Raw genomic sequence first — 16,230 nt, 5'->3', positions numbered from 1 at the left:
CTGGGGTCAGTAATGCAGTGCACATTGGTTTGAACTTCAGTTGGATTCTTTTCCGTGTCACTTTTCATTTGCCATTTTGTGCATTCTGAAAGGTAACTGGAGTATATCAGCCCCAGCAGTGTTCACTTTGCTAGCACTTTGTTCCTCTCACTAATCTACACAGGACGGCAGATTGTAGCGAGTGTCTGATAGCAGCAGCACGTAAACAGACTCACAGTAGCAACACTAATCAATAGAAAGCACTGAAGTACAAACTGCCAGAGAGCAAAGATGAATGAAGAAAAGGAAGAAGTAAACAGCGCACCTGTTAATCCCAGAGAGCGACGCAGCGACGCCTCGCACTCACAGGGGAGAGATCATTCTCTAATGTTGCAGTCAGAGAGGGGAGTTGTTTACGCTGTCTGCAGGTTTGAAGCTGCTCTATTATCCGCTCCCTCCTGCACGCCTCTTATTCATTTTCAATGTCTATGTACATTCATCTGGTGGAAAGCCGCGGTGCAGAGATGGAGCCGTGGAATGCAGCGTGGCAAACCGCTGCATCGCCGCGCAGAGGTGGTTCTGCTTCAAACTGCAGCAAACAGATCGAGGGAGGGGTGAGGCGGGGGAGGCAGCTTGATTGGAATGGCCTTCACATGTTCTATTGTACGTTGAATTGATCCCTCTCTGTTTGGATTTTTCTTTTATTCCCTTTCCTCTCGCTTTATTTCACTCTGCATGTAACAACAAAACATAAACTTTGCATCTCATCACCCCGCTCCCCCTCCCTTTTATTTTTTCCTCCTCTTTTCTTCATCAAGGCCATGTCTTTTTATCTCTCTTCCCGCTACTCTCCCTTTCTGCTCAGTATGAATATTGGATGTTCAGACAGACATGCAGTGCAGTGGCGGCTGGTGGAAAATAGTTTTGGTGGGGCTGTTGATATAGTGAGTAAAAACATTTTTTTTGGGAGAAGTGACCCCTTAAATTAGGACTTCTGGTGATGTAATGGCGCGTTTCCACTGCAGCGCGGAGCTCGCTTTAAGCGTGCCGAGCCGTGCGGGGCCTGTTTTTGGTTGCGTTTCCACTTGGCCTAGTACCGGCTAGCGGGTCCTAATTCACAGTTTTTCTGGCCCCATAACATCGTGGTTCTAGGGCCAGGAACAACCAGGCTAAGTCGGGCTGAGTATGCTAAACTAGAGAGAGAATCGCTGGCAAGGGGGCTACAACTACAATAAGATGAACATATTTGACCGTGATTTAATTGTAATACACGTTTCAAAATGATGCCGAAGTAACAACATACTGATACCGGTTAGTAAAAACCATGAATTAATGCTTTGACAAGTCTGCAGACAGACGGCAGGCGAAAAACCTTTTAAAATGCGTGTTTTCTAAATGGAGCTTGGCTAAGCTAACGTTATATATGCTCCGACCGTCCACACTCACAACAACGGCCTATACAGACATAAATAAAGCAGCGACTGTATTCGCCATGACACAGACAGTCTGTGGTTTGTACTTGTTTAACTTTTGTCTAGTTTCTGAACAGATATGAAGAGCTGTGAGCTCTGAGTGCTAAGAGCTAACGGCTGTGTTGTTATGCTATGTTAGCTTTGCCTAACATGGCTAGCTTGAAGGTACTTGTCATATGTAACTTCCTGCACTCGTGCTTTTAAAAAATTTCTGACAAATGCTTCATATCGTTTACCCCCGTCACAGTCGTATCTGTCCCCGGCTGTTTGAAGAAGCATGGGAAACAAAAGACAGCATTTACCTGTTTGCATCCAGCTAGCCATGCCTTTCTGGTGTACCAGCTACGTGAGAAGCCTCGTTGATACGTTTTGTCTTTTTCACAAGCTTGCTGCAATATATACAAATCGGGTTGGTCCGGTCCAAGGTCTTTAAGCAACAGTTTATCTCCCAAACTTCTCCTTTCGAAAGGATTGGAGATTAGCTCTTGCACGGAATTGGGTGCGGACCGAGGTCCGGCGACTCCACCTGCACACAAAGCCATTCTCATCCAATTACTGCGTCACCTTGGTCACTCACGAGTCTAAAAAACAACTCACGTCAACGCACGTAAGCAACGTGGGCGCCAACGTGAGCGCCCTCGTGACCAAAATATTTGACGGCGCTGGCTGAAATTATGTTTTTTATATTTTTTTTTGTATGTGGGAAGAGGTGGGGCGGCGCCCCTAGCGCCCCTATGGGCCGGCCGCCACTGATGCAGTGTGAGTCTCAGAGAGTGGGATCAATGCTGCAGCACACACACATTCATGTGCGAGGCGGCTAATGCGAAGTCAATGACTTTGCAGGTGTCCTTGTTTGTGAGAAACAACTTTGCGTCATTTTGTTTGCACTGAAGAGCAGAACAACATAAGTTGCAGCAGAAGTTTTTTTGCTATCGACAGTCTTACACTTTCCTCTGGTCTCACTCCATTCAGCAGAGTGATGCTCTGAATGTGCAGGAGCTGGGTGCTGCAGCACAGCGACGGGCACTCACTGCTTAGCAACAGGAAAACTCCACATCACACCTGTACTGCATACTACCTTGTCTGATGCATGGGGTTTCATTTGGCTGCTTATGGGCAAAACTGTAGTTTATTGGAGTTAAGCTCATTTGAAAAATATTTCAGTTTTTCAACTTAAAGAGGACCTATTATGCTTGTCTGACCTTTCACTTTCCTGTAGCTTGTTTCTCAGGGCATCTAACTGGTCTGCAAAGTCTAAAAGCGGGTGTTTCTTTCCCACTCCCAAATATGGGCTTTTTTTTGGACATTTTTAGACAATATTTTCTAGGGATTAATTGTAGAAATGGAAATATTAGTCAGTGATAAATAAAAGAGAAACAAGTGCTTCATATCCATCCATTGACCAACACAGCAATGTTATATATATACAGTGCACAATGTGACGGACGAACAAAAGTACTGTATGAAAGAATTATGCATAATGTGTACATGCAAATATGTCAAATGAATATACTGCACTGTATTAGGACATGGAGTGTGTGTGTGTGTGTGTGTGTGTGTGTGTGTGTGTGTGTGTGTGGGTGTGTGTGTGGGTGTGTGTGTGTCATCGCCTCTCTCCCTTTCACTACCCTTTGAATGCTGGAGCTGTGTTTCCATGGTAACACTGACCCCTGGGAGTCACACAAGGCTCTTTAGAATCCCTCTCTCTCTCTGTCTCTCTCTCCTGCTTGTCCATCCTTTCCTCCCACTCTGTGTACTTCTCTCTACCTCTTCATCACCTGTTCTCTCACCAACTTGCTCTTCTCTTTCTCCTCTGTTCAAAAAAAAACAAAACCTCTTTGCTAGTTATGTGTTCAGGTGGTGGACACACTGCCGTGCACACTCTGTAATGTCATGTGTCTAAGGCATATATTTATCATTCACGACATCATTACATTGCTAAATCACACACACACACACACACACACACACACACACACACACACACACACACACACACACACACACACACACACACACACACACATACACACACACACACGAAGACTCATTTAATATGCTGATCAATAGCCTTCAAGCAATAACCAAACATGTTTCCTTCTCCCTCCCAGGCCAAGCTGATCGTCCCTAACAGCACGGCGGGGCTGATCATCGGTAAAGGTGGAGCGACAGTGAAAGCGGTGATGGAGCAGTCCGGGGCGTGGGTCCAGCTATCCCAGAAACCCGAGGGCATCAACCTGCAGGAACGGGTGGTCACCATCAGCGGGGAGCCCGAGCAGAACCGCAAAGCCGTGGAGATCATCGTCCAGAAGATCCAGGAGGACCCACAGAGCTCCTCCTGCCTCAACATCTCCTACTCCAACATCACAGGCCCCGTCGCCAACTCCAATCCCACCGGCTCCCCGTACGCCAACTCCACCGAGGTGATGCCGTCCGCGGCCGCCGCTGCAGCATCCGCCGCTTCTTCTCTGCTCGGCCAGGCTAGCTTGGCCGGGGTCGGGGCCTTCCCCACCACCATGTCCAGCTTCTCAGGCAACGACCTGCTGGCCATCACCTCCGCCCTCAACACCCTGGCCAGCTACGGCTACAACACCAACTCCCTGGGCTTGGGTCTGAATCCCGCGGCAGCCTCAGGAGTGTTAGCAGCGGTAGCAGCTAACGCTAACCCAGCAGCAGCCGCCGCAGCTAATTTGTTAGCATCCTATGCCAGTGATGCATCCACCAGCGTTCACCAAGCAGCGAGTCTCGGGGGCTTCTCTCTGGGATCCTTGGCTGCCGCAGGAGCCACCAACGGCTACTTGAGCGCCGCGTCGCCCCTGTTGGGGTCATCTCTACTGGCCCAGGAGAAGCTGGGAGAAGGAGCAAAGGAAGTGGTGGAGATTGCCGTGCCAGAAAACCTGGTGGGAGCCATCTTGGGGAAAGGAGGGAAGACGCTAGTGGAGTACCAGGAGCTGACCGGCGCCAGGATCCAGATCTCCAAGAAAGGCGAGTTCATCCCTGGAACTCGGAACAGGAAGGTGACCATCACGGGGTCTCAGGCCGCCACGCAGGCTGCACAGTACCTGATCAGCCAGCGAATCACCTACGAGCAGGGGGTACGTGCCACCAACCCACAGAAGGTGGGCTAAACCTGACAGCCAATGAGAAACGAGGAGGAAAAGAGGGGAAAAGAGTGGGGGCTTGGGGGAGGAGTATCAAAAATGTAAAGTGAGAATGGAAAAAGGAGAGGAGAGCAAGAATGTCAGAAGGAATTGTCTGCGCCGTTTTCTTCTGCGTGTTTTCAGTATTCTCTATAAAAAAAAGAAATGTTGACGCAAAGCAAAAATGTGCTGAGAAGATGAGGAGGGAATGGAGTGAGTTATCACGCTGAAAAACCAAGAAAAAAATGTGTAACTAAATGTGTAAATAAGGTTTTATTACTTAACGTCTTGACCTTTCGGATTTTTTATTGTTTCGTTTTATTGTTTTGATTAGTAAATTAAGCTGTCTGTTTGTTCGTTTGTGTATTGTGTGGACAGAGCTGAATGCCATGTAGACAGGCCGACTGCCTGAGAGGCGGCAGGAAGTAGGGGGAGGAAGGGAAGGGCATGGGCACACAGGGGGGAGGGTTTGCGTTTACAGGGTACAACCCAAAATCCCTTATGGAAGTAACCCTAACCCCTCCCTCCCCCTGAAGCCCACACCGGTCACCCTCCTGTAGGGTTTTTGTTTTTCTTCTAGTTTTGATTTGCCCCTCCGCCCCGCCTCCCCCCGAAGCCTCTCTCACTACTTGCCCACAGCCTTGCCTTCCCCTCACCCCCTCCCCCCCTTTTTACAAGGGTTTTTATAATGAGCAAGACTGCAAACTTAAGCCTGGTGTGCGAGAAAAGAAACGTCGTGAAATCCCCCCGTAACCCCATTTATTCTCTCCCCCGTCGTATGATCTCAACTCCCCCCTCCTCCCCTCTTTCTGGGAGATGAAGGAAGGGCGAGGTGAACTCGGGAAGGGGTGAGGGGCGGAGAGAATGAGCTGGGCGTTTCTTCGTTTGCACACCACCCTCTGTATACCCTGTGATGTATCCTACGAGCAGTGCAGCGCTGCAGGGGTGTCACGGCACGCAGCACCCCCCCCCCCCCCCCCCCATACGCAGCTCTAGTGTTTGATATAGAATGCCGAGGCGCACGTTGATGACCTCACGTAGTGCGAAACCGACGAGAGTGATACTGTGCAAGCTGCGGCAAACACACAGGATCTATGGCGTTTTAATTTGCAGTCTGCTGTAATGATTCTGTTATTATCTGATATTGTCACGATTATACGAATCCTCACCATCATCATTATTTATTGATGAGTTCACCCATAAAAAGCTCAGTTGTTTTGTTTTTTTATCTGTGAATTCAGGTTGACATGAATGTAAATGAGACTATTTTTTTGTTTTAATTTAAATGAATTGAATATGAATAGTAATGTCACAAAGTGTAATATATGTCTTATTTAAGTCCAGTAAGAGAGCCGCCCCAGGCATTAATATCATTACAGTGAAGGATTACCTTATATATCCAGTCTAAGAGCAGAACAGGGAATGCGCACACACATGCACACGCGTACACACTGAAACAAAACGCTAATGCCACATTTGGTGCTAGAAAAGGGAATTCACCATATCTATGATGCAGACTGCAGTGAGACCTCTAGATTAGCAAGTACATATCTGTAATCACACCACAGGCTGCAGTGCAGATCTACGCAGCTATAACTCAAACGCCTCGTCGCCATGCTTGGCCATCCTCCCCATGCCCCAAAATATCCCTAATGTTCTAAATCTGTAGTAAAACGCCCTGTTAAAATTTGCCTAAAATGTAAAATTATAACCAAAATGAATAATTGGGTTCTCAGATGAGCTGCTACTGCTCAGCCTGTGGTCTTCCAAACCCAAACCCAGTCCAAGCAAGAGCACTTAAGACTAACAACGTACTACTGAGACATTGAGAAAAGGAAACACTGAAACATGGGGACTGTTCGTCCGGGGTCCACTGCAGATTCTGCTCGTCTCACTCCCAGATTTGCTATTTTAAGACAGCATGCACATCAGTAAAGGAGATAAATAGCCTCACTGATCTCTTATCAAGCGACCGTCCGACTGCCGATGAAGGGCAGACATGATTTCCAACACACGTCCAGGGAGTTGTTTCTGTCTCTGGCAAACTGCAGGTTTCCCGTGGCAACTGCCCACTGTAGACCCAGAAGGCTGCTGAAGATGCTGTTGTTTCTGTTCTTGGTTTTTTTGGTTTGTGTTGTGTTATTTTCTCTTTTTTTTTTACAATCGGAGTACACTGAATTTTTGTCTTAATGCACTGTGAAGCGAGGGATCGGTTCTCTCTGCCTATGAGGTCAGGGATGTGTGCTGTAGACGGCATCGCGATTGGATATTTTTTTGTATGGCAGGGGAAAAAAAACACACATATATGAAATATATGTAGAATGCATATGAAGAACTTCACCAGAAATGTATCTGAATACTGAAGGAGGAGAAAGAGACTAGGTTGATGAAGAGGATCAATCAATTGAGGTCACGAGTTTGAGATCAATTAGAGTCGACCCACCTGTTGTCCTGGAAAATTGTTTTGTAATCCGAGGGTGGGATGTTGGGGGAGTGTTAGGTGTCCAGCAGCAGATTAAAGAGACTGGAACAAATTATAAATTCACTTTTCTATCGCTGTCTTTTTCATAAAAATTGATAATGTACTGTACATCCAATGGGCCAATCTAAGTCCAATAGGAGTGTGACGGAATGTAAAAATGAGGAGGGGGTGCATTTGATCTATTGAACAGCTCCTCTAAGTTAATAAACAAATAGGATTCTTTTGAAACCAATCCGACCCATAATGCTCCACTGTGCGATCGAATGTGTCACTCTGTTGGAGCGCCAGTGAGGGTTTATCTCCACAGCTTGGTAAGGAGGCTTCTTTACTCCCATCTAACACCATCCACTCTGTCCTCACCCTCCCTCCCACCCGTCCTCAGTCCTCCAGTGCACTCCCATCCTGACACCCCCCCTCTCCTCCTACTACATCGCTCCATGGGTGACTATGTCTGGTGTTACGATCAATGCATGTCTGCTGCTTTCCCTGACAAACACCACAGAATGAGTCTCTCCCCTGTTTGCCTCCTCGGGGGGCCGGGGGGGCCGGAGATGCCCTGATCTAACGCACCACCACACCTGCAGAGGAGGTCCTAGTTGAGGCTGGCAGGACACAGTGAACAAACACTCTTAGCTGTTGGATCAGTGCGTTTAAGTTTATAATACTTTGTTTATTTGGAAAAACTTGCTGCACAAACATACACATATTGTGAGGGAATATTCTGTCATTGATGGGGTTTGACTGGATTTATGTTGGGTTTCTTAGTGGCAAAAAGCTCATAAGACCATATGAAGATAGTGGTAGTACTCATAGTGTGCTTTTGTTCCACTGTAGAGCTGTACTGTGCTGTATGCAGTTAATAAGCTATTCTTCAGTTTATTTAGTGCATGTTGCTCCATCTTTGAGCGGGTAAATCATGCTCCACTTGTTGTTTATTGAGTCAAAATGACCGCAGCTTTCACAGCTTTCGTAATGTGAGGATTGGCTGCTTTTATATTTGTCAAATCATTGAAACTGAATATGTTTGGGTTTCAGATTATTGGTCAGACTGAAAAAGGAATTTGGACAGGCATATTCACAAGGTTCAGACATTTAAAAGACTGAACAAATATTCAATTCATTTAAAATAATATTTTGACCATTAATTCTGATTTGAAGATGTTTTCTTTAATCGGATGAATCGGCCTCTACAGAAAAAGGGTGGACATCCTTTACCATAACTAGAGCGGGTTTATAGTTGTCCAATTTGCGTCATGGCTAAATGACATTGGATGCAGCACAGTGCGCTTACAGTGGAAAATCGGCACTGCTATTCCTGATATAGGTGCCATTTAAGTTGATTATTACTGGACGGATTTATTGTTCATCTCATTAATTAAACCATAGATAGATCGCTTTTGGTTTGTTATTCAAACAGCGGCTAATCTCTTTAGCTTAGGGGGGAGATCAAATGTGACGAGTACTGGAAGCAATACATGTCTGCCGTAGGGGCTTTGGATAAGATGCTGAATAGGTTTACATGATTAGAAAACATTTAATTTGTGGAAAATGCTGCTATATAATAATATCTGATGTACTAAAAATACAACATATCGAAAGCTGTCCTTTAGCTGGAGAGGCTAGCTTCAAGTGGCAGTGTAATACAAGCTCTGTTATAAGCTAAGTTAATAATTGTATAATTCTAACCTGAACAAGTTAAAACTGTGCCAAAATAGGTCTTTACAGAGGTAAATATGTTGATTTAAACTCATAAGATAAGAGGAGACATACTTTTATATTTAGAAAATGTGAAAAGTGCCAAATGAACCATATTTATAAGTGACGTATGAAGTGAGTCGTCCGCGCAACAGTTTTAAGAAGTAAAAGCGCCTCAGTGATGCAGATTGTTGAAGCCCTCACTGTTCCTGCCACAAGAGGAGGGACCGCCATGTTAGCAACGTGTTAACCAGTCATCTGGGAACTACACTTCCCAGAATGCAACAGCACTACGACTCGGGCTAGACTAATCAACACAGCGATAGGTTATAACGTAATTATGCGATTTAAAAAATGTGACTCGATAGCATTCTTAAATACAGCCTTTTATAGTTACAATGAAAATGTATTTTGTGGAAATAGATGTTATCTTTTTTGCACGTCTATATTGCATGATATCAAAGTGAAGCGTGGACAAAAAAGATTTTAAAAAAAATCAAAAAAGAAGTGACAAAAAGAAAGAATCAGGCAGTGAGTGTCTGGAAACTAATCTCTGCATGCCGATAGGGGTAGAGCATTTTCATATTGTTTTACACTCGCTGTTTAAGTCTGCCGACCGCTGGTGAACACAAAGAAGTATTTTGTGGTTAAGTTGTCGAGCCATCCTCAAAGGGATACTCTCGAACAAACCTAAGACTATTTTGCTACTTTCTGAGCGAGCTTGTACTAAACAGTTCTCAGTTGCTGCCTATCTTTAGACAGCAAAACTAATCAGGATTTAACTCTGAAGTCTGAGATTGTCCATGAATGTACTCACCTCGGAATAAGTTTGCATATCACTCCTCTGACCATCGACGTGCAGTAGAGGCTTTCGTGTGTCTTTTTGTATTCTAACATGACTAACCCTTGACGCACTGTCGAGCTCTCAGTATAACTGTCTGTCCTTCTAACCCCCGCCCCTCCCCCGCGCTCAGAGGCTTGTCTTGTCATTGATATGCACCTTATTGACTTTTACTTCAAATATGACTCGGAGCACCTCCAGCCCTGCCCTGTGTAATTCAGTGTTGGGAGAGTCATCAAGAGAGTGTGTTCCTCACCTACAGAAAAACACTCAAACAAATCTTGCTGCTGCACTCTCGGTCTCCTTGGGTGCAGCATTTGGGACAGATTGTGTTTTGACTCTCTTAATATGCAATCCAAGGCTCTGATCTCAGGGAGAGGAACAACACTGACTGTCTCTCCCTTCCTCCCCCTCTAAGTTCAATTCGATTCTTTAATGGATTCAATGTGGGAAAAAAAGAAGCCAAATAGCGCAATCTAATTCCTTATTATGCAACCAGTATTTGAAACGTTGGCTTCAATTAAATGTATTTCATCAACAGATTTCATATAACTGTATTTGGTTCATTGAAAGCAATAATATTAAGCTGAAATGAAAAATGATAGGTTCAACTTAATATTATTGCTTTCAACTAATGAAATACAGCTGTGTGAAATGTGTAGCTAAATACATTTCATTTAAGTCAGTATTTTCAGCAGAAAACTTCCCACAAAGAATCCTGCTCCCAGCGACATGTTTGCACTAAACTCCCTGCTGTTACTGTGCATGGCAGGCCGAGCAGGGTGGGGGTGCGAGACTACTGGAGATGTTACTCTAGGTGTTTATGCAGCAGTGTATTTAGATGTGCATGCTCCTCTCTCTCTTCCTCTCTCTGTCTGCTTTAGGCTCGTGGTGTGTGTGTGTGTGTGTGTGTGTTCTGCGACGTAGCCGGCTCTCTGTGTTTTTATTGTGATGTGTAGAGGAATGCAAACTTAACCCCCACCTGCTCGCCAGGTGACCTCATGGCTTCTCAGTGGGTGTGGCTCTTTGACATAGTCCTCAGTTTCTTTTTGCCCCCTCCCCTCCACTGCCACCTCCACAAACCCACTCTCACCCACACCCACCCACCTCTTCCAAGACATATTATGGGACCCCTCCCCGCTCCTTTTTCACCCCCCTTTCGACCCAAAATCTCGGGCCCCATCGAAGCACCAGCAACTGTAGACTGCATTTGTCATATCACTGTTTTTCTGTTCCTTCTTCTCAGTGTTGATTTTTTTTTCCTGGTTTTGATTTGTACTGTATGCTCTGTCTAACCGAGAGCAGCTTTCAACTGAATGCCATTTCTGTGTGTAGCCTGTTTACCCCTACACAACACACACACACACACACACACTCATACACACACACTCATACACACACACACTCATACACACACACACACACACACACTCATACATACACACACACACACACTCATACATACACACACACACACTCACACTCATACATACTCTTCCATGCCCTCTTTTTGCACTTTCACTGCCCACCCCTCCTTCTTTCTGCCCAAACACACACTCGTTCCTCCTCCTCCCACCAGTATCTTCTCTCGAGTGCCAAAATAGAAAACAGAGGGGGAAAAAAAACAAAAAAAAAGACAACAACAACCATTCCAAGCGTTTCTTTGAGTTGTTCTTGTGTGTCGGACATCCATCCTGGAAGCACCCATGAAGCCAGCATGCTCCGCCCTCATAACATGATGTCGCTCATGACGCCTCAACTGAACAGCACCTTGCCCCCCCACCACCACAACCACTCCTCCTCCTCCTCCTCCTCCTCCTCCTCCTCACCACCCCCCACAGAGCTAAACCCCGACAAGGATTAACCCCTGCAGGTTGGCTACCTACCTGCTGTCCTGCCTCTCAACCTACCTTTAAAAAAAAGCCCCACCGCTCATGCCAGCTGCTTTCCTAATTCTGTCATCTCTTCAGCCTGTGGGACTCCATTGATTATGTGCCATAGTGTTGGGGGCACCTCTCACTCTCCTCACCCCCTCCCCCCTTCTCTCTACCCCTCACCTTTTCTCTCTTTCTATCTCGCTCCATTTGATTTTTCTCGATGGGAAAGATTCAAAAACTCCATTTTTTCTAATGATGATTTTTTTTGTCGTTTAACATCCAAACCACGCACGCCGACACACGCAGGAGTGTTTACGCACCGTCAGCTGCGCAGCCATCCTCTGTCTTCTTGAACTTTTTTGAACTTTCACCCCCCTCATGAACTTTATTGACCTTCTTCCTCCTCCTCCCTTCTGTGTTCATCCAACTGTTTGGACGATAACTCTCCATTCCATCCCCAAAAACCTCTCTGAGACTGTGCAATGCTAGCTGATATGATTGGATGTTTTTGTTTGTTTGTTTGTTGCTCATCATTGGGGACAATTCTCTGAGATATAAGTCGAAAAAGAACAAAAAAAAAACATATGAAAGGAAGAAGAAACATTCTAAAAAGAAGTGCAGACAAACAAAAGAAAGGGAAAAAAACACTAAACAACTGTTTCTCCACAATTTCATTTTGTTTCTCTCTCATTGTAAATATTTTTGTCAGATGTTTTGCCGAGCTGTAAAGAGAGAAGTGTTGAGCAGAAAGGGGCCGGCAGCATAAAGAGGTACTAGTGGACGCGGTAGACGATCACTCTCCATACTCCATATCGGCTAGTTAGGTCTGCCTGTATAATCGGCTATGCTACTTCTACTGTGTTAACCTGTGCTGTTGTTATTAGTGTTGATTTACCTACTGTATTCGCTGTTTAGCTTCCATGTTGGTTAGCTTTAGATACCTGTGCTCATAGAAGAAGAATACTGACCTTGAGAAGTAGTCCGAGCCATTCTCAACGTAGGCTTGTTTTCGTACATTTGTTGGTGTTTTCCTAACAGTGAGTTGTAGTGGCGCTAGTTTTATCATCGAGTTATTAAAAAATGCTTGGTCGTGTTAGAGGCATATCATCGTGGAAAACTCGGCTCCTCCAAGTTGTAAAAAAAACCCAGGGAGGGAGACAGAACAACAACAACAAAATGCTCCTCCTGGGCTACAGAATGAGGAAGCTGAGCTGCTAACTTCTGTGCAATACAGTCCTAGTTTACATACCATAGAATGCTAGTTTAGAGATGATTAACCTCTGCAGGGGACATTCGAACCCCCCCCCGCAGAACCAAACCTGTGCATATCTTCATATCCCGCTGCACATCAGAGACATGTTGAAAGTATTAAAGTGACGGCGCGAGATTAGACTCCATTATTTCACCGCATCGCTCTGAGCTCCACTCTTGATTTATGCTGCCTGCCCCATCGCCCTGACAACACCACATGAGCTATTTATTTCTCAGACTATTATTATTATTATACTATTAATAAATAACAACGAGAAAAAGGGAACGACTGGAAAAAGGTGAATTAATATTAGTATTGTTTTGTTTTTATTTTTTAGTATTTTAGTGTTTGCTTTTAACAACATTCATTAACTGACTTAAAGAGTATTGAATATTTAATGTAATTGTAGCATTGTGTTTGTAAAGAGAAAAAAAATCCTAGTGAGTTGTGTTTCTTGACTTGTGGATTACCAGTGAAGTGGGCAATCTAGTGCTAATATATATGAGGTCTTTTTTTAAGGATTCTTATTTTGCGACAGCAACAGCAGTCATTATAAATGTTCATTTTAGCATCACCTGTCTTCCGTTGTCTTATTCTTCACCTTCCACCACACTCTGCATCATCACAGTAACACATCGCAAGTCTGGGGGAGGGAGAGAGTGAGTGTGTGTGTGTGTGTGTGTGTGTGTGTGTGTGTGTGTGTGTGTGTGTGTGTGTGTGTGTGTGTGTGTGTGTGTGTGTGTGTGTGTGTGCGCGTGTGTTTGTGTGCATGTTTGTGTGCATGTGGAAATGTTTGTCATGAATGTAAATGTGAGTGTGAATTAACAAACCTGTGTATTTATTTGTTTGTTTGTGACTATGCAAATATGGTGAATGAGTGCATGTCTGTTTGTTAGTGTGTGTGTCAGTGTGAGTGTGTGTGTCAGTGTCTGTGTGTGTGTGTGTGTGTGTGTGTGTGTGTGTGTGTGTGTGTGTGTGTGTGTGTGTGTGTGTGTGTGTGTGAGAGAGAGAGAGTGCCTGCTGTATATATGAGGGCAGGGTTCAGGGTGGGTGTTCTGTCCAGTGTTCACCAAAAGCTAAAACCTGTCAGGCTTCCATACCTCCTGATGGAACCTCCTGACGTTAGCTGCAAACCCTCATCATGTGATCAGACTCAACTCGACTGTTCATAACCCCCTCAGTCACCTGACCAACCAAATCAACCAATCACTGTCCACCACTACCGCCTTCCCCTGCGCCATCCTTTGCTGCACATCACGTCAGCCCCATGTGATGTTCTCCATCTATAACATACTGTCTCAATCTACTGTTACATACACTGACAGCTCTGGGGAGAAATATAGAATGGAAGTGCTCGTACTTGAGGTGCGCTTGGTTTTGTTGGTAGTGTTTTCAGTTGAAGTGTTTGCAAATAAAAGAAAATGCAGCTTCAGTTGTCAAAAAATAGAAAATCAAGTACCTCAAGTTGTTTCATTTTAAAATGGCCATTTCAGGCCAGATATCTGTCTTTAACATTTCTATCGCCAAAACAATGGTGGTCAATGGAATGTAGTTTGTGGTTCTTAAAGCATTACAAATGTTCATTTAAAGAATCATTAGTGTCCCTGATTTTCTGGGTAAACAGTAAACCTCACTTAAAACAGTTTTTATTGGGACTATTTTTACTGTAGTTCCTTAAAAACTTAAAGACTTTGTGCTCCGAAAACCAAATCGAGTTTTTTTGGGAGATGATAACGTAAATGTTAAAGCAGATATCTCAAAACCAATATGAAATACCTCTAGAGATGAGTAAGAAAATGTTTTTGCAAATAAGATGAACTGGCCCTTTAATCTGAACAAGGTGCACTTGTTCGGTCTACTTTCTTTAGCATCATTTGAAACCATTTTGAATTCCAGTATTTGTCTCCAGAGCGGCATCCTACATTCTACTGTTCATACTACTGTATGTGCTGCATACTACCTTACCAGGTCAGAATCCACCTTAACCTGTCTCCATGCCAACCACAAAAGGAGCCAGTTGCACAGCAACAGGCTTCCGCCACAACAAAACAACCTACCAACCTACCATCTTCCTCAACCACCGAGGCCACGCCCACCTGACTATGATAGTTCCATAGAAGAAAAAAGATAGAGGAAGAGAGGATAGGAAGAAGGGAGGACAGATGAAAAGACGTAGTTGTGATTCTCAGGTTGTCTTATATTGATCTAATGTTCAGTCTGTTCTCAAGTCTCTCACTGGTGTCCTGTTGCCCCTAACTGAGCCCAAAGACCGTTGATTGACTACCGACCAATTCCTCTCGAACAGTTGATTGATAGTATTGATTGACCAATTATTGTGAGAGAAGCTACACAGCCAGCCAGGTGAATGAAGCTAGGCACTGTAACTAATGTTTACAACTCAAATGAGACCAACAACGCTGTTGAAAGAATGTCTAGGACTTTTTTTTTTTTAAAAAGGGAAAAAAAAGAGAGACAAATCTCTGAAGAGTACTTATTTCTAAATGATGGAACTTTTCGCTTACTTTCTATGTGACATGAGGTAATGTAATTTCTTTCAATCATTGCATGTGACTATTTTGATTTGCAATGAAACTGTTAGAATGGATGGTACATTTGTGACGTCAGTGCAACGTTGGGACACCGACGCTAGAAATCAATGTCGGTTTCTTATAACAGTGTTTTTATGTCGCCGTGAGGAGTGCTTATGGACCAATGAATGCTAAATGTGTGACCATACAAAGCTGTAAAGGTTTTGTTTATTTGTACATGGTTATGGGTAAAATAAACCATTGAAGCAAATTACCATCTTTAGTCTTAAGGAGTAAGCACTCACACATTTGTTTGTAAAGTCAGTACCATGTAATAATGCACTGTTATGAGGTAAGTTCCAACAGTGAATCCAACATGGCACCTGGTAATGTGCTTCCATTCAGATATCTTCTCTAGGAGGGTTTGATTGAAAGAATGAGAGACGAGCAGGGTTCGATCACACATCCCCTTCCTCCTGACGACAGGCATCTCGAAGGGGTGGGGTTCACCTCTGACATATCCATCTACCCACAAACCTCCTGTGCACCAGAGTCATCCGATCAACAAACACCTGCACCCCCACATCCACCATGATTCCACAAAATCCAGCCAATCAGCTCCTGTGACCTCTGGCCAAATCGTCTCAGCCCTCTCCATGCCATCGGCTAGGCGGCTTTTGGCTTTTTGAGCTGTTGTTGCAAAGCTTCCTGGGAAATGGAGTCACAATTCACAGCATGGTCCGACCAACCTCTTGTCACTCTCCTTCCACACACCTCTCTCCATATGCCACTAAAGAAGTTCCTCCAGCTTCCAGCAAGAAGGTCACGGTGTGTGTGTTTACAATGTCACACACTCGTAATACGCTACTGCGAGCATGCAAATACATGGGTCAGAAGGCAGCTACAATTTAAAAACAGTGTATTGGACAACCCATGCATATTTACCAGGTTGTGGCTAAAATAA

General features: G+C 44.6%; 1 protein-coding gene across 2 annotated transcripts in view; it reads left to right on the top strand.

Annotated features, from left to right (window-relative positions):
* Positions 1–15,537, top strand: part of nova2 (NOVA alternative splicing regulator 2) — a 90,379-nt gene extending 74,842 nt beyond the window's left edge. For both annotated transcript variants that reach the window (XM_034230570.1, XM_034230571.1), the window contains one exon: positions 3,563–15,537. In XM_034230570.1, the coding sequence (XP_034086461.1) occupies positions 3,563–4,579 (1,017 nt within the window). In that variant the 3' untranslated portion in view covers positions 4,580–15,537. The remainder of the gene's footprint in view (positions 1–3,562) is intronic.
* The last annotated feature ends 693 nt before the right edge of the window (positions 15,538–16,230 follow it).

The sequence above is a fragment of the Gymnodraco acuticeps genome, unplaced genomic scaffold, assembly GCF_902827175.1.
Source record: "Gymnodraco acuticeps unplaced genomic scaffold, fGymAcu1.1, whole genome shotgun sequence".
Classification (NCBI taxonomy): Eukaryota; Metazoa; Chordata; class Actinopteri; order Perciformes; family Bathydraconidae; genus Gymnodraco; species Gymnodraco acuticeps.
Note: the sequence above shows the minus strand (reverse complement) of the source record. Positions and strands in the feature narration are given on the sequence as shown.